We start from the raw sequence: 23,462 nt of genomic DNA on the forward strand, positions 1-23,462 counted from the left end.
TCCTTTCTTATTAAACTGATACGTGTAATGTGTATAGTTGAACGTCTAAGTAGAGGTATTTTAAAATTTTCACTTTTAATATTAGGACTTAGTTCAAGAGTCTAGGCTACAGCCTAGATGTATAGTTTTTATTTTTTTACATCTTATAAGCATGTGTTTGTATTAATAAGTTGAGATGCAGAATGTGCGAAAGAGATGAATCAATCCTGTGGCCAGTAGGCTTTTAAATCCTTTTGGTTTGAATAAAATTTCTATCAGATTTTGGATCCACTTGGAGGGTGGGTTTAGCACACTCCTTATATTCCTTAGTCATTTTTGAAGATACGCAATTAACTTATTCGATTATAGTTTATATTTGCGTAAATATAGTCAATATCTTTATTTATCTACATTTTTCTTGATAGCGGAAGATGTAATTATGTCGTTTGAATCCTAATCTTTCTTATTGAAAGCGCTCTATTTTTTTTGTAGTTAATAACGTAATAGTAACTAAGAGTTTTGATTTACATTCGTTTTAACTTTAAACATCACGTCCGAAGTAAAATAACATAATAAAACAATGAGACATTCTTATCGAATTTCAATGCTGTTTTCACAGAACGATTTTTTGTACTTATTGCTGTTATATATAGAAATGCGTAAAACCAAACATAGTCAAATACCGTATTATTGTTTTATTCCAGCGGTCTATACGACCCAGTGGTGGAGGACCCAGAGGCCCCATTCGAGCGGTACGAACAGCCCGATTCAGACCAACCATCAGAACCGTCTGAGGTATTTAAGTTAGAAAAGTTTGAGCCGAGCCCTGAGCCGTCTGACCCAACGCCTGGACCTCCAACGCGTCCTCAATCTCGCCCTGACTCGTTTGGACCTAGCCCTTTCATCCCCACTCCTTTAGAATTTGACAGATCCGAGTCTCCGTTTAGTCAGAAGTTTCGTCCCTTCTCCACTGAACCTTTAGATGTTCCACCTTTGGAAAGTCCTATATTATTGAATCCTGAGTATAAGGATCCGTTTCCTAAATCTGAGGAAGAGGAAGATATTCCGGTTGAGACGAAATTTAAGCTTCCAGTTTCAGAGCAATACGATCCGGAAGGTAAGAAACAAAAGGTTGAAAAGAAAGATGATGATATTATAGAAAGGAAAGTTATTAAGGAGGTAAGTGATGATGTGTTGAATCTTATTCTTGAAAACGAGAAGAAGGAAAGAGAAAGGCGTTTGAGGGAGGAAAAAGCGAGGAAGAAGGCCAAAAAAGCAATGAAAGAAACTAAAACGGAGGAAAAGCGTCAATTAAGTATTTTAGAAATCGCAAAGGAAGAGAAAGCTAAGCAAGAAGCGAAGAAGTTTATGAAAGAAGTTCTAGAAGAGATTGAAATAAAGAAAATGGAGGAGGCAGCCCTTAATGTCGTCAAAGAAAGTATACAAAAAGCCGTGTCCGTCACTGAACAGATTACAAAAGAAGTTATTGAAGAGAAAAAAACTAAAACAACAATTGAAAGACTGGACGAAACCCTTCCTAGAGATACTTTAGAAAAGCAACAAAAGGAGGTCAGGGAATTTGTCGATAAAAAAGAAAGCTCAACTAAAGACACGTATGAAAAGAAAGAAAAAATAAATGGTAAAGATGTAATTACTGAAAGAGAAACTCTTTCTAAAGAAACTTACGAACGAAAAGAAACACAAGATGATAATACATTGTTCGATGAAAAGGAAACATTTTCCAAAACTTGTGAAAGAAAAGAAACTACCGCTATTAAAGAAACAGTCGATGAAACTCCTTCACCAAAAGAACACTTTGAGAGAACAGAAGTGAAAGATATCAAAGAATCAATCGATAAAAAGGAAATTTTCTCTAAAGGAACTTATGAAAGAAAAGAATCAACTGAGGTAAAACAAAGCTTTGATGAAGTAAATCTCTCACCAGAAGAACAGTTCGATAGAACAGAAGTATCGATTGATGAAAAAGAAACTGCTACAAAAGAGACAATTGAAATAAAAGAAACAAAGGATACAGAGTACGCTAAAGAATTGGTTGATTTAATCGATAAAACGACTGATGAAGTAATAAAAGAAAAAACACCTATTGTTACCTTTGCAGAGGAAGAAGCACACGAAACCTATGAAAAAAAGGTAAGGGAAGAAAAGTATGTGTATCCTAATATTTTAGAGGATATAGAGGAAGAGAAAGAGGAGACAATATCAAATGAACTTAGCGAGGAAGACATTTCTTCAAACGCTCCAGTGGAAGAAGTACAAAAACAAGAAAGAGATTTTCAGGAAGATACAAAGCAAGAGGAAATATATAAAAGCGTTAATACTGAAGAATATACTAAAATACACAAAACAGATATTAACGAAGAACAGGAAGTACAAAAAGATGTTGAACCTTCTATTAAAGAAGAACGGAAGGAAATCATTAAAGAGGTGGCATCTGAGAAGGAATTAAAAACTGAAATTAAAGAAGAATTTCAAGAAACTCATGAAAAACAAGATTTAAAAGAATTTGAAAGCGAAAAAGATACTTCCTTTTCGAAAAAAATCAAAGAAGAAATAAAAAGTGAAGAAGTAAAACAAGAACGTAGGATCGAAGGTTATGAAAAACAAAGTAAAGAAAATAAAAAATCTAACTCAGTACAAGAAACTCCAGGAGGAAAGTCAAATCAAAAGCGAAATAGCATTGTCCAACCCGAACTGTCTCTTCAGGAGACTGAAGAATTTGAAATCGTTGAAATTACACTTGAAGATCAACAGAAAGCACCTGAAACCGCTGTTCACGTCAAAAAGGAAAAGCAATCAGAAAGTTATGAAGAAAAAGAAAAAGTATCTGAAGTATCTAGAAAAATTGAGACCAAACACGAGATTGAAGAGCCGCCTCAGCCGTCGATAACTAAATCTTTCGATAAAAAACAGTACGAATCAGTCAATATCCGAAAAGAATCTGTTGAATATAAAAATCCAGAAGTAGTTCAGCCCAAAGTCCAGGAATCAAAAGAGACAAAACAGACTACATTTAAATCGGAAGCTGAACGGAGAATGTACACTCTAGGATTGCAAACAATCCCTAACATAAAGGGTGTGGTAGACTCACACCATTTCAACTTACTTCTAAAAACCTTCTTTATTCATCTGACTGATGTTATGGTAGCTTTGTCTAGATTTATTTTAACTCAGCCTGTCTTCTCAAAAATTGAAGATAAGGAGACAATTGATAGATCTATTATAGAGAAAACTTTAAAGGAAACTTTAAGAGTGGAACAAGAGAAACGTGATGGAGAAGTAATTGAAGATAGAATCAAAAAGGAAGTCGATCGGAGAGTAGAGCAGAAGCTACAAGAAGAAGCATACGAAAGAGAGGAAATGAAAAGAGCCGAAATGCGAGTCGCTGAAGAAAGGCAGAAGAAGGAATTGGAACAAAAGAGACAACAGGAGATGCAGCGTATGAAGGAAGTTGTGAAAGAAGAAGTTTTAGAAGAAAAGATAATGCAAAAGGAAACTCGTCAAGAAACACGGTCGTTTAGATCAACTGAAACTAAACCTGGCAGACAAACATACAGAGCCGTCGTTGAAGCTCATGTGTACACCAACCCTGATGTCGTATTCGAGGATCATTCTGGTGAAATGACTGATGCCGAAATCGAAGAATATGAAAGAATAGAGATGCATAGGAGGGAAGAAGAGAGAATGCAAATAATAAGAAAGGAAGAGGAAAAGAAATTAGAAATTCAGAGACAAGAACAAGAGAGAATGGAAAAACAGAGGCAAGAACAAGAAAGGATGGAAATGCAGAGACGGGAACAAGAAAGAATAGAAATACAGAGACATGAAGAAGAAAAGAGATTAGAAATGCAAAGACAAGAACAGGAGAGAATTGAAAGGCAAAAAAGGGAACAAGAGATGCGGGAAATGCAGCGACGGGAACAGGAGAGAATTGAAAAGCAGAGGCAGGAACAAGAGAGAATAGAAATGCAGAAATGGGAAGAACAGAGACAGAAACAGGAAAGAATGGAAATGCAGAGACGCGAACAAGAAAGAATGGAAATACAGAGGCGTGAAGAAGAAAGAAGGTTAGAAATGCAGAGACAAGAACAGGAGAGAATTGAAATGCAGCGACGGGAACAGGAAAGAATTGAAATGCAGCGACGGGAACAACAAAGAGTTGAAATGCAGAGAAGGGAACAAGAGAGGATGGAAATGCAGAGACGAGAACAAGAAAGGAGATTAGAAATGCAGAGGCAAGAACAACAGAGGTTAGAAATGATGAGAATAGAAAGAGAACGCATGGAAATGAAGAGAAAGGAAGAAGAATTGCTAGAAATGAGGAGGAGGAAAGAGATGGCGACGAGCTTCGAGCAACAGCAATATTCCCACAGAAACCTCTTACACGACGCAGTGCAAAAAGTTGAAGAGTTTATTGAAAACAAACGTTTATTAGAAGAAGTTATTATGCTAAAGGAAAGTAGTCGTTATGAAGAAGAATATAAGAAAAGGTTTATACCTCCGCCACCGCCAGTATACAAGGCAACAGTTGCTCCACAACGATCAGTCACTTTCAAACAGAAGGAAATGGTTACCAAAAAAACTGAAATGGTTGATAAATCTACACAAAAAATGTTTGATTATAAAAAATATATTCAGCCTGTTGTGCAGCCAAAGATTGTTAAACCAATACCACTCGTATCAACAGTTGCTAAAGAACAAGTATCTGATTTTAAGATAAGTAAGAAAGAAGCTGTGGAAGTAATTAAATCGCTAGTAGATCAAAAAGCTGCCTTAGAAGTATTACAAGTTGAGACAACAAGGGATGTAAGACCATTGCCAGTTGTAAAGCAACAAACGTTTGACGCTCGAAAGTCAATAATGGAACAACGTGCTGTACAGGTTACTCAAGTACAGCCAACAACAGAAGTGCCTAAACTTGATATCAAAAATCAAAAGACATTTGATGCATCTCGCTCCATCGTAGAACAAAAAGCTATTAAAGTATCAACTGTGGAATCGACTAGACATCAACTCACAGATTTAAGAACAACTAAGGAGAAAGCTAAAGAGGTTGTGAGGTCTCTTGTAGACCAGAAAGCTGCTTTAGAAGTCTTACAAGTGGATGCAATTAGGGATGAAATGAAGGAACTACATGTCAAAAAGCAACAAATGTATGATGCACGAACATCAATTACTGAGCACCGTGCTGCTGTGAAAGTGACTCAAGTACAGCCAAAAAAAGTCGAATTCGCCGATTTGAAAATTACTAAGGAAAAGGCTAAGGAAGTAGTCGAATCACTTGTTACGCAAAAGTCAGCTTTAGAAGTACTACAAGTGGAATCAACGCGTGATGAAATGTCGAAATTAGAAGTTAAAAAGCAAAAGACAGTCGATGCGATTCCTAAGATTATTGAACAAAAAGCCATTCAAGTGTCAGCTGTAGAAACTAGGAAAGACGAAATGAAGGAGCTCAAAATAACGAGAGAAAAACCTGCTGAAGTGTCAAAGAAGATAATCGAACAAAGAGGAGCATTGCAAGTAGCTGAAGTAAAATCGACTAAACATGAAATTAAGGAGTTCCGTACTCCAGCTCCTAAACCCGCTGAAGTGTCACAAACTTTGGTCAAACAGTCAGCAATTCAAGTTTCCGAGGTAAAGTCAACTAAAGACGAGGTTTCTGAATTGCAAATAACAAAGCAAAAAGCAGCTGATGCTTCTAAAAAAATAATTGAACAGACAGCTGCAGTTCAGGTATCTGAAATTAAAGCAGCGAAAGATGAAGTTTCAGAACTGAAAATAACAACAGAGAAAGCCGTTGATGCTTCAAAGAAGATAATTGAACAAAGAGGTGCACTGCAAGTAGCTGAGGTGAAATCAACTAAACATGAAATTAAAGAATTACACACAACCACCCCAAAACCTGTTGCTGTGTCACAATCTTTGGTGGAACAAGCAGCACTTCAAATATCTGAAGTAAAGGCTAGTAGAGATGAAGTTTCAGAACTGGAAATTGTTAGAGAAAAAACCGTTGATGCTTCCAAAAAGATAATTGAACAAAGAGCTGCGCTGCAAGTAGCTGAGGTGAAATCAACTAAACATGAAATTAAAGAATTGCATACAACCACACCTAAACCCGTCGCAGTTTCACAATCTTTAGTGGAACAAGCAGCACTTCAAGTATCTGAAGTAAAAGCTAGTAGAGATGAAGTTCAAGAACTGGAAATTGTTAAAGAAAAGTCTGTTGATGCTTCCAAGAAGATAATCGAACAAAGAGCTGCACTGCAAGTAGCTGAGGTTAAATCAACTAAACATGAAATAAAAGAACTAGAAATACCCACTCCCAAACCCGTCGCAGTTTCACAATCGTTAGTGGAACAAGCCGCAATTGAAGTTTCCGAAATAAAATCAACTAAAGATGAAATTGCTGAACTTGAAATAATTAAGGAAAAACCTGTTGACGTATCACAAACTTTGATTGAGCAAACAGCGGCACTTCAAGTTGCTGAAGTAGAGGCTTCGAAGGAAGAAATAGGGGAACTGAGTATTACAAAAGAAAAAGCTGTAGATGCATCCAAAATGATCATTGAACAGACAGCCGCACTTCAAGTAGCAGAAGTGGAGGCATCTAAAGGGGAGATTGAAGAACTTCAGATCACTAAAGAAAAGACTGTGGATGTCAAACAATCTCTTATCGAACAAACCGCTGCACTCGTAGTTGCTAAAGTAGAAACAACGCAAGATGAAATCGCTGAATTGGAAATAAAGCAAGAGAAAGCTGTGGATATTTCGCAATCGATTATTGAACAACAACCTGCATTAGAGGTAACAAAGGTAGAAACAGAAGTAGATGAACTTTCTCAACTCGAAGTTGCAGACATAAAAGGCGTAGACGTGAAAGCATCTCTGGCCGAAGCAAGGGGTTCTGCAGTCGTCATAGAAGAAGTACAGGCAATCAAAGACGACATATCAGAATTGAAGGTCCTTGAACAGAAGGAGGAAAAGGCTAACACATCAGACGTCATGGTAAAGATGGACAAAGCTAAAGTGGGCAAACGAGTGCCGACTATCCTAGATGAATTTGCTGAGTTGAAAGTTGTTAAATATGACGTCACAGAAGCCGACGATATAGTTACAGAAGAACGCGACACTGGTGTACAAATAACAGAAATCACTGTCGAATCAGATAAAGAATACAAAGAACTATCTATGAGCGAGCAAAAAATGCAAGTGGCTAAGTCTTTAGAAATAGAACAAACAGCTTCTATGAATGAGCAGAGGATACAAAAGGCCAAATTTTTAGAGGTAGAAGCATCTAGAACTTCGGCTGTCATGGAACAAGAGATGGAAATGACCAAAACGGTAGTAGAGGAAAAACGTGCTATAAGTGGTTTTAAGGCGGATGCTATTGCAGATGAACGTGCTGTGAGTGGATTTAAAGCAGAAACTTCTACAGACGAATCAGCAAGTCTTAAAATGATCAAGCATCAAGTATTAGAAGTCGATCAGGCTGAACAAATGTCAATGGAAAGCGAATCAAAGTACTCATCCCAAGAAATGTCCCGAAGCAGCGAAATGCATCAACAGGGCATGATCCAGGAGGCATCTTTCTCAGGAAAGCTGTCTCAGACACAAGTGATGGTATCAGAAACTTCAAGCGAAAAGAGCGAACCTTCAACCCCATCTACGCAACCACCAACGCCATTAGTAGATGAATATGTCTTCAGACTGGAAATACCGCTGCCAAAGAGCCGTGGTACTACTCCAGTTCCACCAGAACCGAAAGTTGTTAAACAGGACATCACTCTCCCAAAAGTTGTGAAGAAAGAAGATCCTCATATAGTTAAGAAAGGTCTGATCCCTCATATTGAGGCAGTAATAGAACCTCGTATAATTTATGATCCTCCCCTACCCACCCCCCCTACCTCGCCAGGAAGCCAGCCTTCTTCCCCAAAGTACGTTAAGCCTGGATTAAGAGGGGGTGCAGAACGTCCCCGAAAAAGAAGGGTGAGTTGCGAATGTAGCATATTCTGGATTTATACATTCATATATTTCGAGGTTTTAGATAACTTCGACCTTAAATCTTTGTTATTAAAAATCATTTTCGGCACAATATTTATGTTTCATATCTACATATAATACATACTACATATTATTATCTTTGATCAAGACAATTCCATTTTCATAAAACGATTATGCTACATTTCATACTACCTACGTAGATTCATAGAAACAGCCTAAAAAACTTAGCTCTTATTAATTTTTTGTAGAATTCGAAAAATAAATAAAATTTTCTGTCTAGGAGGAGATACGAGAAATGAAAAGAAAATCTTCCCTCTTAGCATCAGCGATAGACGAAACTATCAAAAACATAGAAGAGTACAAAGAGGAAATGGGCATTGAACCGAAAAAACATGTAACAGAAGAAACTCATATAAAAAAGACGACTGTGGAACAAAAAACGACCATAATAGAAAATGGAGATGTAAGAGAAGTTAAAGTCGAATCAAAAGAAATCATAGAGAATGGAGAAGAAGTTAAAATTAACGGAGAAAGGGTAAAACAAAATGGAGAAGTAGCGGAAGAGGACGAGTCAGTTGATAAAGTTGATACGACAGAGGAACTTAATATGTTGAATGGAGACGCGGCGAAGGAGAGTGAAACAGTCGTTAAAAATGGTGTTAATGAAGAGAATATGGGTATAGTTCAGGAACAAAATGAAGATGTTGAAGAAGAAAAACCTAAAGATTCAGGGTCTGTAGAAATAACTGAACTCAAAGAAGAGGAAATTAAAGAAGTTATAGAATCTAAGGAAGTAATTTCCGACACCAAACCGGAAGACATCGTCACTATCAAAATGACTGAAACTAAAGAAATCAAAACTGAAATAAAAGAATCTGTTGAAATTGAAACTACAGTAGAGAAAGGCGAAAAAGATGAAGGGGATAGAGAATTAGAAGCGATTGCTAAAGAAGTGGAAAAACTTGCAGAAAAGGTAGAAGAAGAATCGGTTAAAGTTGAAACAGAAAAAGCTGAAAAGGAAACACCAGCAGAAAAAGAAGTAAAGACAGAAACGACAGAGAAGAAAGAAAGCGAAAAAAGATCTGAATCTGTAGAAATAACTAAAACTGAATTCGCCAAGAAAATAGGGAAGGAAGAGGATGTTGATTATCTGAAACTGATTAAGCCAGTGAAGTTCGACCCTGAAGCTGTAAGGTCCCAAAGGAGTACACCGGTGCCGCCAGTACTGGTAAATATAGTTTTATCTTTAAATAATATTTGTAAGAAGTGCATTTATGTATTTTCCAATATGCAGGCCGCATGTGACGGGTTCGCTTAGAATTTTTTTAGCGGAGGTGTATATTCACCAGTAGACTTCGTGTGGCTGTTTTTTTTATTGCTTTGAATGAGGAGACGAACTTGCCGTTCGCCTGATCGTAAGCGATACGACCGGCGATAATCTAGTTGGGTGTCGAACGGACTGCCAAGACGAATGTCCGCAGGTTCAAATTCCAAGGGCACACACCTCTGACTTTTCTAAAAAATCATGTGTGTATTCTTTGTGAATTTATCGTTTGCTTTAACGGTGAAGGAAAACATCGTGAGGAAACCTACACATCTGAGAAGTTCTCTGTAGGAATTTCGAAGGTGTGTGAAGTCTACCAATCCTCACTAGGTCAGCGTGGTGGACTAAGGCCTAATCCCCCTCCGTAGTAGAGGAGGCCCGTGCTCAGCAGTGGGCAAGTATATAATACAGGGCTGATATTATAATGATGAGTATGGTTTCATTTATACAATGTCAAAATGACCCTGTATTATTCAACAGGAACCAGAATCAACCGACGGAAGGGACTCTAAAATGTATGTAACGGACACTGGCGAGCCTTTGGGCACCATCCAAGGCATAGTAGACGGACTGGAAGACGCAGTAGTGGATGAAGAAGTTGCAAGTAAGACTTCTTACATTATTAACAAATGAAGGAGCCACTCGCTTGATAGTAAATGCTAACATATTTCTAAAGATTCATTTCTAAACTACATACATATTTTATTGCTTTGAATGACGAGACGAGCTTGCCGTTCGCCTGATGGTAAGCGATACGACCGACAAACAGTAGAAACACCATCAACTTGAATTACAAAGTATTGTTTAGTTTCCACTGCGCTCGCCATCCTGAGACATGAGATGTTAAGTCTCATTATGTCCGGTAGTTATATACTGGCTACAATGTCAAACCGGAACACAGCAGTAACTAAACACCGCTATTTGGCGGTAGAAATAGACATTGCGGTGGTGCCTACTCAAGCGGACTCTCACATATGAGAGACCTACCACCAGTAAATATAATATTAGCATTCAAAGGCTGTGGTTATGGTATATAATGAATTTTATATAAAATTTTCAGAAGCGTTAGGAAAGCCCGGCCTGCCGCACGAGACGGTTGCAGAAATAGCATCAGGAGAGTCCGATATGTTGAGAGAAGCTCACGTCATGGGGTAAGCATCTAAGATGTTTTTATTACATAGATACGTTGTCCACGCTCAATACTAGCAAGACGAAAGCAAGGTAATTGCCCGACATTCACTTAGTCAACTTTCAACCACTGTCGCGGCTAGGCTTACTAACTTTTGTATTTTTATAAATAAAATGCGTTCTTGTGTTTTTAGACGATGTACAAATTATACTCCAATTTTGAATGAAATAAACGTTTCATTGCATACATTAATAATAAGTTTCCACTATTTAACTTATTTTTTAACTAATAAATGCATTTTATTCGACTGTCATGGCGACGGGGCAGTGGACACGCTCGGGCCCACTCGGGCGCACTCGGGCTCACTCGGGGCCACACGGGCCGTGACAATGCGAGCTGCTAGGGTTGCACAAGTATGTGACTATAGTAAATACTGCGCTGTTTTTAACTGCAATTTTGTTAGTCTATGACGCGTCTATTTGTAAACGTCTTTGATAAGCATAAAAACATTAAACAGTAACAGGAAAAATCGAACTTTTTACAAGAAATTAGTCCATATTTTACAACAGGTTTTTTATTTTCCTGGTCAGGCTATACACAAACGTTGCTTTTAAACGCTACCAGCAACTGTTACTATTCGATATGGTATCCTATAACTAGTCGATAAAAAAAATGATAAAAGTTACCGTTCGACAATTCTAAGATGGCGGCAGAGTGACATTTTAAATAAACCTTCGTGAAAACCAGGACAAAAGCATTAAACAGTATAGTTATAGACCGTCAGGACCAAATTTGTGTTCCAAAAGTTATTACTAATTGGTAATAAGTCGGTTTATTTGAAATATCCGTGTTGCAAAATGTCAGCGTCCTTAGATATTAATACAAAATCATATTAAGAGCGTTTACGCATTCGCGCGCCGTATGTCTCAAAAACAATACTTTTCGAACGAGATAATATCCATCAAACTTATTTTAAAAACATGAATTAGTTCATTATAGAAAATTTTGTCGACAAATAGTTAGTAGAGATCATTTTTACATTTATTGAGTATTTGTGAATTATTTAATGATTACTGAAGAGGTTCTCTTATTTGCGCTTTGAACGTCTATTTAAAAACGTGCAAACGATATGAAAAAGAAAGGAATATATCCCAATGGTATTTGGCATTTCTCGGTAGATTAAGTAACCATCACATCAGCGCAAAATTTTTGTATGACAATCTTCCCAATGTATGCTCTATATTATCTTAAAACTTTTTAGGTAAGTATAAAACGGAATGGACAGCACAGGGGTGTAAAAAAAACAAAAAGCAATCAACTCATTCATGCAGTTTGTTATAGTTTGTTCTTAATAAGTTCTGTACCTTTATACGCCATGATTTGTCAAATACAGGATCTTTCATTAATTGTTTTTCGGTCAAGGGAATGTGACCCCACTGCACCTGATGGTAAGGAGTGGGGTCCAATAAAATGTCAATAGGAGACCGGACTCATTTTTGTTCTTTGTTATTATCACATATTTACGTTACATAAATTATCACAGAAAGAATTATTTAAATCTGGTAAAATATCAACAAGTTATAAGTCTTTCAATTTCGGTAGAAGGGATAAGGAACGAGTAACAGAAAAGAGGCGCAATACCCACGTGTGACGTCATCGGGCATTACGACGCGTGCGAAAGAAAGGGATGAAGCGATATCCCCACTTCGTGCCCACTTTGGCACATAGTAATACTTGAAATATGAATTACTGGCTCATTTTTTAACCAATTTTAATGCAGTTTTCGCACGAGGGTTTCTTTTTCGTATTATTAACCATTACATATAGAATAATGTACAAAATCAAACACAGGACGGTCCCCTATTGAAGAGAGATGATTACCCTTCAGTCGATAAAATTATATCTGTTGGAACCGAATAGGCACAGGCTGATCCCGTAACGCGACACACGTGGCTACTATGGCGGGTTTTAACACCTTGTGTACGGTCGCTATCCGGGCGGATATAAAATATATTCCATTAGCAAAAACTACTTACCGATATTACTCGTTGAGAGTATCGTAAAACAATAACTTAAAATTAAGCAATTTTTCGGATTTTATCGCGGTTTTAATTATTTTAATTTTCTCCCGACGTTTCGAAGACTACAGCCTTCTTGGTCACGGGGGGGACTGAGGTGTAGGTCATCCGCAAAGTCAAAGTTACAATATCTACCTACATTTTACAATTATACAACTTTTTAAATTTTTGCTGTTGGTGGTCCGATCTACGCACAATAAGTTCACAGTGTCTTGAAGTCTTGACAGCCGGTCTTTTAGGTTCCGATTTAATTAAATGTAGAACTGAATCCCTTGTGCAAGCTTTCAACCATATTCACTATTAAAATTCGTTTTTTTTTTATTATTTAAATAGTCTCGCGAATCATCCTAGACAGGCATGGATGTTCTCTGGTAAGGATTTGTAGCGTCTAGTCGCAGATTATGATTTGAGCCTCCTTTAGAGTGTTCAGCGACTGCGGACTTCGTGGGGAAAAAATTAAAATATAAAAACCGCGATAAAATCCGAAAAATAGTTTAATTTTTATTAGTATTTTCTTCTACAATGTGGATATAGTAAAGTACACATCATTTTAATTTGCACCTAAAGTACACATCATTTTAATTCGCAATTTATTCTTCAATAAACAATTTAATAAGGAATACTTATTTTAATAATATCAGATGTTCAAAAAACCTATAATTTTTTTTTTTATATTAAGTATTCATAAATTTTTTAATCCGTCCGCAACTCGTGCACTAAAAATTTTTTTTTTGTTGGGAACTGCCGTAGTTATCACCGGGGGTACCCTGCTAATGCTGCTGCTAATTTTAGCTGTTGGTGGTCCGATCTACGCAGAATGAGCTCACAGTGTCTTGAAGTCTGGCAGCTGGTCTTTTGGATTCCGATTAAATTAAATGTAGAACTGGATTTAAACTATCTCCATAGCAAATTTCATGGAAATCACTTGTGTAGTTTTGAGTTTATCGTGTTCAGACAGGCAAATGCGGCGGGAGACTTTGTTTTATAATTATTATATTTTTTAGAACTTTTTAAAGAGTAACAATTCCGTTATACATGGTTGTTACATAACTTTGACTGTTTACGCAGCGCACGCAATGGAAGCTTTCAAAAGGAATGTTTTTTTCCTATTTTTGCAACATTTTTGATTGATGCTCCGCTCCTATTAGTCATAGCGTGATGTTATATAACCCAAAGCATTCTTCGATAAATGAAATATCCGACACTAAAAGAATTTTTCAAATCGAACCAGTAGTTTCTGAGATTAGCGCGTTCAAACAAACTCTTCAGATCTGTATAATAGTAATGACTTCTTATGTTTACGCGAATGTTAGAAATTGAAAATAAAAGTATTTAACGGATTTTTTCGCGGTTTTTATATTACTATTTTCTCCCGACGTTTCGAAGACTTTGCAGCCTTCATGGTCACGGGGGGGACTGAGGTGTTGGTCATCCGTAAAGTCAAAGTTACAATATCTAACTACATTTTACAAATATACACCTTTTTAAAATTTTAATCGGACCGTCAACAGCTAAAATAATAATGTAAAAACCGCGAAAGAATCCGTTAAATACTTTTATTTTCTATATAATAGTACTGATTTGAGAGGTGAAAACTGAATAACCTCCTTACATGTCCCTCCAATAACCTTACATGCTGTATAATATATATCTACGATTGAAATGCTAATTTTCTTAAGGGACGTTTTTCCTAAAAAATTTAACTAAGTTAAAAAAACATAGAAAAAAGTGCAGATTTTAAATATGTAACTAAAAAGTCAATTAGCCTTTTAACCCTCCATAAAATTGTATAACATCTAGAAAAATGCCCTTTTTTACACATTTACGTACCTAAAAAGGCAAATAACTATAAATTTCGTTGCGGAAAGCAACATAGAAATTTCTAGACTCGCTGAGCTTCACTGCGCGGTGCATGCGTGCAATTATTGATCGTCCCTTGAAAGTGCAGCCTTGGGCGTAGGCTGGTGGGGGGTAGAAGGCTGCCCCCACCCCTAGGTTCAACGCAAATACACTTTTGTATATGATGTTTTCTTAGCCGATTTCAAAAGGCTAATTTAACTCAGAATCTTTCCTAGCCGATTTCAAAAGGCAGATTTAACTCAGAATACCCACTAGAACGACATTGAAATTAAACTAATTTTCGGATTCTATCGTTGTTAGTATTTTATTTTTCTCCCGACGTTTCGAAGATTTTGCAGCGTTCATTGTCACGGGGGGGACTGAAGTGTTGTTCATCCGTAAAGTCAAAGTTATAATATCTACTCACATTTTACAATTATACAACTTTTTTTAAATTTTTGCTGTTGGTCCGATCTACGCAGAATGAGCTCACAGTGTCTTGAAGTCTGGCAGCCGGTCTTTTGGGTTCCGATTTAATTAAATGTAGAACTGGATCCCAGGCTTGTGCAAGCTTCCAACCATCTTCCCTATTGAAATTAGGATGTTTTTTTAATTTCAATAGCCTCGCGAATCATCCTGGGCAGGAATCGGTGTTCTTTGGCGAGGATTTGTGGCTTGTCTAGTCGCAGATAATGATTGGCGCCTCCTTCAGAGTGTTCAGTGACTGCAGACTTCGTCGAGCGTCGGTGTTTCACGTCAGCTATATGTTCTTTTACGCGGGTCCCTATATTTCTTTTTGTTTGTCCGATATAAGAAGTCCGAAAATTAGTTTAATTTCAATGTCTAACATTTGCGTAAACATAAGAAATCATTACACTAGAACGACAATTGGGTATCGTAGTGCCGTATAAATAAATTAAACTCTCCTTTCAGTAGGATCTTAAGTAGGCATTTAATGTATTGAACTATTTAATAAACCGAGCGTGTATTGCCATTTAGAAGCTTGTTCTCGGCTGAGTATAAGAATAATATCAGTCCTGTATTATATAGAATCCCACTGCTGTACGAGCCTCCTCTATTGAAAGGGATTAGGCCTTAGTCCACCACGCTGTAGTGTGGGTTTGGTAGACTTTACACACCCTCAAAATTCCTATAGAGAACTTCTCAGGTATGCAGGTTTTCTCACGATATTTTCCTTCGCCATTAAAGCAAAGGAGAGTTCACAAATAATGCACATATAATTTTAGAAAGGTCAAAGGTGCGTGTCACAAGAATACATTAAATTACATGTGTTCCCAAATTGGTATTTTATATTGCCTTTGTTCAATTTCATGATTTAAGATCAACGCAAAGTATCCTGTAAATTTTGATTTCTTAGTGAAATCGCAAATATGATATATAAACGGTCATATATTTTATTCTTGTTGCTTTACAAGTTTGATTTTTTCTAATCTGAAAGGGACAGTAGATAATCACAAAATTTATGATTCTAGGTTAAATCTTGGGTTTGATTCCTTTGTAAAATTGCAGAAGACGCGACATACACGGTCACATCTTTTGATCGCGTTGACATACAAAATTGATATTTTTACAGCTGAAAGGGGATGTAGTCTCGAGTATTTGATATCAAATTGATACCTCTACGCGCTCCTGAGAAAAAAGAACCTTAAGAGACAGACGAATAACAAAGTGATCCTATAAAACTTACCTTTAAAATTACAATAAAAAATTCGTGTAATTACGGAAAGTCGATGTTGCATTCGTTAGTTTGTCACTTCAAAATTGTGGACTATAAAGTCAATTTAACGGTTATTTACATTTGCGTCATTGTAATTTTAAAGGAGACTGAAGTTCCTTTTGTAATACGTTACCCTAAAAATGACCTTCAGCCCTTGAAAGTTAACACTTACAATATTTTACAGCCTCTCCAGAGTCCTGTCTTCCCACATGCATCGCCCAGAAGATGTTCCCGAAGTGCAGCCTTTGAAACCACTCGTAAAGTCTTTAGAAAACTCCGAAGTACTTCGGGCCTTAAACGAAGAGTTAGCGATGGAAGAAATGAAGAAGAAGAAAGAAGAGAAGAGGTGGACTACGTTCTTGCAAAAGCCGAAGCGGCCGGTGCCGCGCGCGAGGTTCGGGTACTATGGATATATTGAGGGAGAAGAGGAGGAAATAAAGGTAATATTAAAAAAAGGTAATATTAAAATTATGATCGTAGATTTCACTAGTGGTAGGTTATATATGTGAGAGTCCGCCTGGGTAGGTACCACCGCAACGTTTATTTCTGCAAGCAGTAGTGTGTAGTCACTATTGAGTACCGGTTTGAAGGACATTGTAGCCAATGTAATTACAGAACATATTAAGACCTCACATCTCATGTCACAGGATGGCGGGCGCCATGGAATACCGAACAATACTTTGTAATTCAAGGTGTTGATGTTTCTGCTGTTTATGATGTTCGTATCGCGTACCATCAGGCGAATGGCAAGCGTCTCGTCCTTCAAAGCAATAAAATATATCATTGATTATATTTTTCTTGGTAGCTCTTGACAACAATACGAGCTGGACAAATTCGGCCAATCTCCGTACAGGTATTGTCTTGCTGCTGGTGGTAGGATATATTTTATATCCACCCGGATAGCGACCGTACACAAGGTGTTAAAACCCGCCATAGTGGCACACGTAAGTGTATCGCGCTTCCGAATCTGCCTGTGTATTCGGTTCTAATAGTATAATTTGACTGCAGAGGAGTAACCATCTCTCATCAGTCAACATTAGACTCCACTCCTCTTACCATCAGGTCCAGTGGGATCATCAAAATAAAACTATTTTACGGATATTATAGCGGTTGTTTATATTATAATTATCTCCCAACGTTTCGAAGGCTTTACAGCCTTCGTGGTCACGGCGGACTGAGGTGTTTGTCATCGGCAAAGTCAAAGATACAATATCTACCTAAATTTTCATATTATACAACTTTTAAAATTTTTATTTGGGTTTTTTTGCTCAATATCAGCCCGGAGTCTGGAATTTGTGCCCGATATGGCGATAGGCTCGCTATCACTGGTATATCTCATACATTGTAACGGCGGGTGGTTGTGAATTTTTTAATAAATAGTCAGTCTCGTATTGCGCCTTTCATTGCTAACACGTTGTCGCACAAAACACTACAATATATACTATTTGGCGACGAGGAACCCATTAATCGCGTATTAAGTATCATTGGTTACAAGTAGTCATCATGGGAGAGAGAGGAATACCTGATTTCGGCAGTCTGAAGGAGTTTAAAGTGCATGTGGATCGGTGGTCGACTTACATGACCCGAGTGAAAACGTGGTTTACTATTCACGAGATTAAAGTAGCAGACCAATCCAAATATCTCGTTGCAATAGTCGGAACCGAAGCATTAGACCTCATCATAGACCTGTGTTACCCCGAAAAACCCGAAAAGGTCAGTATCGATAAAATTGAGAAGCTAGTCGAAGAACATCTGTCGCCGAAGCGTTCCATTATTGCGGAGAGAATGCTTTTTAGATCATGCAAACAAGTTGACGGCCAATCAATTAATGAATACTTAGTACAACTAAAGAAACTTAGCAAATCGTGCAAATTTTCAACGCCTGAGAGTTTAAAAGAGAACCTTCGAGATCAATTTGTGTATGGGATCTCAAACGAACGCATTCGTCAACGGATTATGACGGAAAAAGACGACGAGTTAACTTTGTCGCGGGCAATGGAGCTGGCATTGTCGCTGGAAGCGGCGATACGAGACGCGGGACCGGCAGCGGAGGCCGGTCATGCTCGTGCGGACGAGCCGTTGCATGCAGTGGGTGTGCCGCGCTCCCCCGGCGCCGGGGGCCGGGCGCGCGCTCGTGCCCGCATGCAACACATCAACCGGGGAGCCAGCGGCGCTGCTGGCACTGCGCAGCGATGTCACCGGTGTGACGGGAGGCATCGGCAGGACAAGTGCTCTTTTATACACAGCGAGTGTTATGTATGCGGAAAAAAGGGTCACATAGCTAAAGTGTGTCGATTTCGGAAACAAAAATCAGTACACGGTGTTTGTGATATGCCGGAATCGGGGTCGTCGTCAGACTCCGATGACGGGGGTGTGTTGAACGTTTATCAACTAAGTGATGACGAAGTGGACAAAAGATGGACCATCAAAGTAAAAGTGAATAGCGTGCCGATAATTTTTGAAGGTGATACCGGCTCAGCAGTCAGTGTTATATCTTATAAGACTTTTAAGGAATGCTTCGATCAGTATGTATTGCAACCGTATAAATCAAATTTAAAAATGTATAGTGGGCAAAAGGTGAAATCGAAAGGTAAACTAATTTGTTGTGTAGAAATTAATAATCTTGTGAAGAATAATTTATGTCTCATAGTTATTGATAATAATTTTAGCCCATCGTTATTGGGACGTGATTGGATGCGCGCGTTTGGTGTACTATTTCCATCATTTAAACAAATTAATAATATAGAATCACAGTCACCCTCTAATTCCAAAGATGCCGTGGATATATTAGTGAAACGTTATCCTAACGTGTTCAAAGCGGGTATAGGTACATTTAACAAAAGTGAGATTAGTCTGGCGGTATCGGAGGGTAGTGTGCCGGTGTGGCGGCGTGCTCGACCTGTGCCTCACGCGCTGCGGCCCGCCGTCGAGGCGGAGCTACAGCGGCTGCAACGCGAAAATATCATCACGCCCGTGGAGTGGAGCGAGTGGGGGACACCCATTGTGCCCGTACTAAAAAAGAATGGACAGGTACGATTATGCGGTGATTTTAAAACTACTTTGAACCCAGTGTTATTGGACGATAAATATCCAATTCCGCGTATTGATGATATTTTTGCTGCTCTCGAAGGTGGAGTTATTTTCGCTAAAATTGATCTTAGTAATGCATATTTACAGTTTGTTTTAGACAACCCGTCTAGAAAGTTATGTACGATTGTAACACATCAGGGTATGTATTGTTTTAATCGCCTACCATTTGGCATCAAATGCGCACCAAATAAATTTCAAAGAATTATGGACAAACTATTTAGGATTCCGCGGGTGACGTGTTATCTTGACGATTTAACAATTTGTGATGTAAACAGGGATAAATTATGGGAAAAAATATTATTGGTATTTAAAATCCTATCCGACAGCGGTTTGCGAGTGGCCCCTGAGAAATGTACATTTTTTCAAAAATCAATTTCTTATTTAGGTCATGTTATCGACTCTAACGGTTTGCATACGGATCGCAGAAAAGTGGACGCGTTAACTAAAACACCCGTGCCTACAAATATCAGAGAACTAAAAGCGTTTTTAGGTCTAGTAAATTATTATGGGAAGTTTGTGAGAAATTTAAGCCACGTGCTAAGTCCCCTCTATGACTTATTAAAGAAGGGTAATAAATTTACGTGGAGTCAATCGTGTGAGGATGCGTTTAAATGTGTTAAAAATGCAATGAAGAGTAATTCAATTTTGGCGCATTTTGATCCACAGCTGCCTATTACGGTGACGTGCGACGCGTCCCCGCGCGGGGTGGCCGCCGTCCTGTCGCAACGTTCTGCTGACGGACTAGAGAGGCCGGTGCAGCACGCCTCGCGAACATTGTCGGTAGCTGAACAAAACTATGCACAAATTTGTCGTGAAGGTCTAGCGATTATATTTGGTGTCACTAAATTCCATGACTACATTTACGGTCGGAAGTTCACTTTAGTGACCGATTGTAAGCCGTTGGCTTGTATTTTTAATGAAAATAAAGGTGTCCCGTTAATGGCTGCCAGTCGGCTTCAGCGTTGGGCGGTCATATTAGGTGCGTATAACTACCAAGTAAAATGTATAACGTCGAAACATAATTGCGTAGCAGACTGTTTATCTCGTTTGCCAGTTCCGGAAAAGGAAGAGTACACTAGAATTGACTCATATATAAATTTTGTTCAAAATATTAGTCCGCTGGATTTTAAAGAAATACGTAAACATACAACATGCGATAATATATTACAAAAGTTGATGAATTGTATTAAAACGAATTGGCAGTATTGTGTAGACGGAGAATTGAAAAACTATTATAAAATTAAGCAGTTTCTTAGTTTAGAACAGGGATGTATTTTATACGGTCATAGGGTGGTTATACCAAATACTTTACGGAAAGTGATATTAAATCAATTACATGATACGCATCAAGGTATCGTGAAGTGTAAAAATTTAGCGCGGAGTTATGTTTATTGGCCAGGTATCGACGGTGACATTGAGCGTTTGTGCAGCGCGTGCGACGTGTGCGCGCGCCAGCGGGCCGCGCCCCGCGCCGCGTCGTTACACCCCTGGGCCTGGCCTCAGGAACCCTGGTATCGATTACATGTCGATTTTTTCACCATTTCGGGAAATACAATATACTACTTAGTCATTATCGATGCGCATTCAAAATGGATCGAGACTTATAAGGTGCCAAATACTTCGGCTAAATCAACTATATCCAAACTATTTCATCTATTTGGTCATTTCGGCTTACCATACGAGGTAGTTTCAGATAACGGACCTTCGTTTAATAGCAAAGAATTCAAAAACTTTATGGTTAAATTTAATATTTCACATATTACGACTACACCGTATAAACCCAGCAGTAACGGGGCAGCTGAAAACGCTGTGAAAATTACTAAAAACGCTTTAAAAAAGGCATTATATGAAAATAAAAACTTGGATACAGCATTGGAATACTTTTTGTTTGTTTATAGATCAACACCGCACAGCGTAACGGGAAAATCTCCAGTAGAATTATTATTAGGCAGACAAGTACGTACTACCTTCGATTTATTGCGTCCGAGTGCTAGGGAATTAATTAAACAAAGGCAAAGGAATCAGATTAAATATAAAAACGGCAAAGAACGAGAATTTAATGTAGGAGATAAGGTTTATTTTAAACTATTTAGAAATAATAAATTCACTTGGGAAAAAGGGCAAATATATGATCGTATTGGTCCTTTAACTTATTATATTAAATTCGATAATAGTTTTTTGAAAAAACACGTAGATCAGTTACGTAGAAACAACGAGCAGTCTGATTCAGACTCCGCCGACTACGGCTATGGCGAATCGTCTAGTTCACTTGTAACCGTTGATTGCGGCAACGGTGACCAACAAGAGGCACAACAGTCAGATGGTGAGGATGATGCATCTGATTTGGAGCATGAGACCGAGTCGCAGTCGGCTGAGTTAGCAAACTCCTCGCCATCTTCGACTCATGAGAATGTCGTAGAGGGAGCGGTGACGAATAATATACCGCTCAAACGAATTCGTAGGCCAGTAAAAAGGTATGGTTTCGAATCATAACAAAAAAAATAATTGTGTAAACTTATATTAATAAAATAAAAAATTAAAGAATTAAATAACCTTCAGTGTCATTTTGTCGTTAATGTTTACTTAGTTAGTAGTATTCGTAGCTGCTATATGTAATATAAGTGTAGAATCATGTAATATACAAATAATACAGTATTGTAAGTATGAGTGTATGTATAAAAATAAGGAGACAAATTTTATTGTCATTAATTGTAACTAGTACTGCTTCCCTACGGTCATTGTATTTGTCAATAATTATGTTTGTACTAAAGAGGGAAGAATGGTATATCTCATACATTGTAACGGCGGGTGGTTGTGAATTTTTTAATAAATAGTCAGTCTCGTATTGCGCCTTTCATTGCTAACACGTTGTCGCACAAAACACTACAATATATACTAATCACATCCTGGGCCGGAACACACTCGGCGAAAAGTGGGTGCCTTGCTTGCACTTCTACATACCCCTTCGGAGATAAATGCGTGATGATGTGTGTAATTTTTTGCTATTGGTGGTCCGATCTATGCAGAAAATTTAGTTTTATTTTAATGTCTAACAATCGCGTAAACATAAGAAATCATTATGTAATGCGTCACTTTGTCGTGCACGAAAAAAACCTTGCGATAAAAAATACCTTACTGTCAGCTAAAACCTTCAATCAATTATTTATAGCAGTATTGCCAGTCGCCACTTCGTCACCACTTCAACCAATACATACCATGCATTATTTATTGTCTATATTTATTTTATTATTTATTTTGATGCTCGATGTATTTATCTTCCTTATTCTTGTGATCGGGAATTTGGCCGACGTTCAATGATCAATTTGGCATTTATTTCAAATAGATTTTGTTAGTATTTAGAAGTTGGTTGTGCAGAGAAGACGTCTTTAGGTAAATATTGCTTTGTTTTGTTAGATTAGAAAGCTTAGACTAAAATTAATTTGTTTTTATTTGCTGATAACTAACTTTTATATAATATTTGTTTGTATAGAATTATTTAACTAGGCTATCTCGATAGCCTAGTTGGTTGTGGAACGGACTGCAGAGACGAATGTCAGCAGGTTCAAAACCCAAATGCATCTTTGACTTTTCTAAAGTTATGTGTGTATTTGTGAATTATCGCTTGCTTTCGGTGAAGGAAAACATCCTGAGGAAACCTGCATACCTGAGAAGTTCTATATAAGAATTTTGAAGGTGTGTGAAGTCGGCCCGCACTACAGCGTGGTGGACTAAGGCTTTAACCCTTTCAATAGTAGAGTAGGCCCGTGCAGCAATGAGACAGTATATAATACAGGGCTGATATTATTAATATTATATTAATTATACCAGCCCAGATTCCGGTTATATCAGCTAGCCGTCTTACCGGACTGTGAGAGTGAAGGAACAGAGAGTGCTTGTGTATCGCACACACTTGTGCACTATAATATCTCCTGCTGATCTCTCTCCGGTCATGTCGTCTCACCGGACTATGAGAAGGAACAGAGAGTGCTTGTGTATTGCACACACTCGTACACTATAATATCTCCTGCTGATCTCTCTCCGATCATGTCGTCTCACCGGACTATGAGAAGGAACAGAGAGTGCTTGTGTATCGCACACACGCGTGCACTATAATATCTCCTGCTGATCTCTCTCCTGTCATGTCGTCTCACCGGACTATGAGAAGGAACAGAGAGTGCTTGTGTATTGCACACACTCGTGCACTATAATATCTCCTGCTGAACTCCATTGAGATTGGCCGCCGTGGCCGAAATTCTGCAAGAAGGG

The 23,462-nt window shown here is 38.1% G+C and overlaps 1 protein-coding gene across 1 annotated transcript in view; it reads left to right on the forward strand.

Moving 5' to 3' along the window:
* Nucleotides 1-814: 814 nt before the first annotated feature.
* LOC115450635 (trichohyalin) overlaps nt 815-23,462 on the forward strand; it is a 43,424-nt gene continuing 20,776 nt past the window's right edge. The window contains exons 1-5 of the mRNA XM_037447440.1: nt 815-7,983; nt 8,279-9,226; nt 9,803-9,926; nt 10,383-10,473; nt 16,291-16,546. Of these exons, the coding sequence (XP_037303337.1) occupies nt 1,258-7,983; nt 8,279-9,226; nt 9,803-9,926; nt 10,383-10,473; nt 16,291-16,546 (8,145 nt within the window). The 5' untranslated portion in view covers nt 815-1,257. The remainder of the gene's footprint in view (nt 7,984-8,278; nt 9,227-9,802; nt 9,927-10,382; nt 10,474-16,290; nt 16,547-23,462) is intronic.

The sequence above is a fragment of the Manduca sexta genome, chromosome 1 (assembly GCF_014839805.1).
Source record: "Manduca sexta isolate Smith_Timp_Sample1 chromosome 1, JHU_Msex_v1.0, whole genome shotgun sequence".
Classification (NCBI taxonomy): Eukaryota; Metazoa; Arthropoda; class Insecta; order Lepidoptera; family Sphingidae; genus Manduca; species Manduca sexta.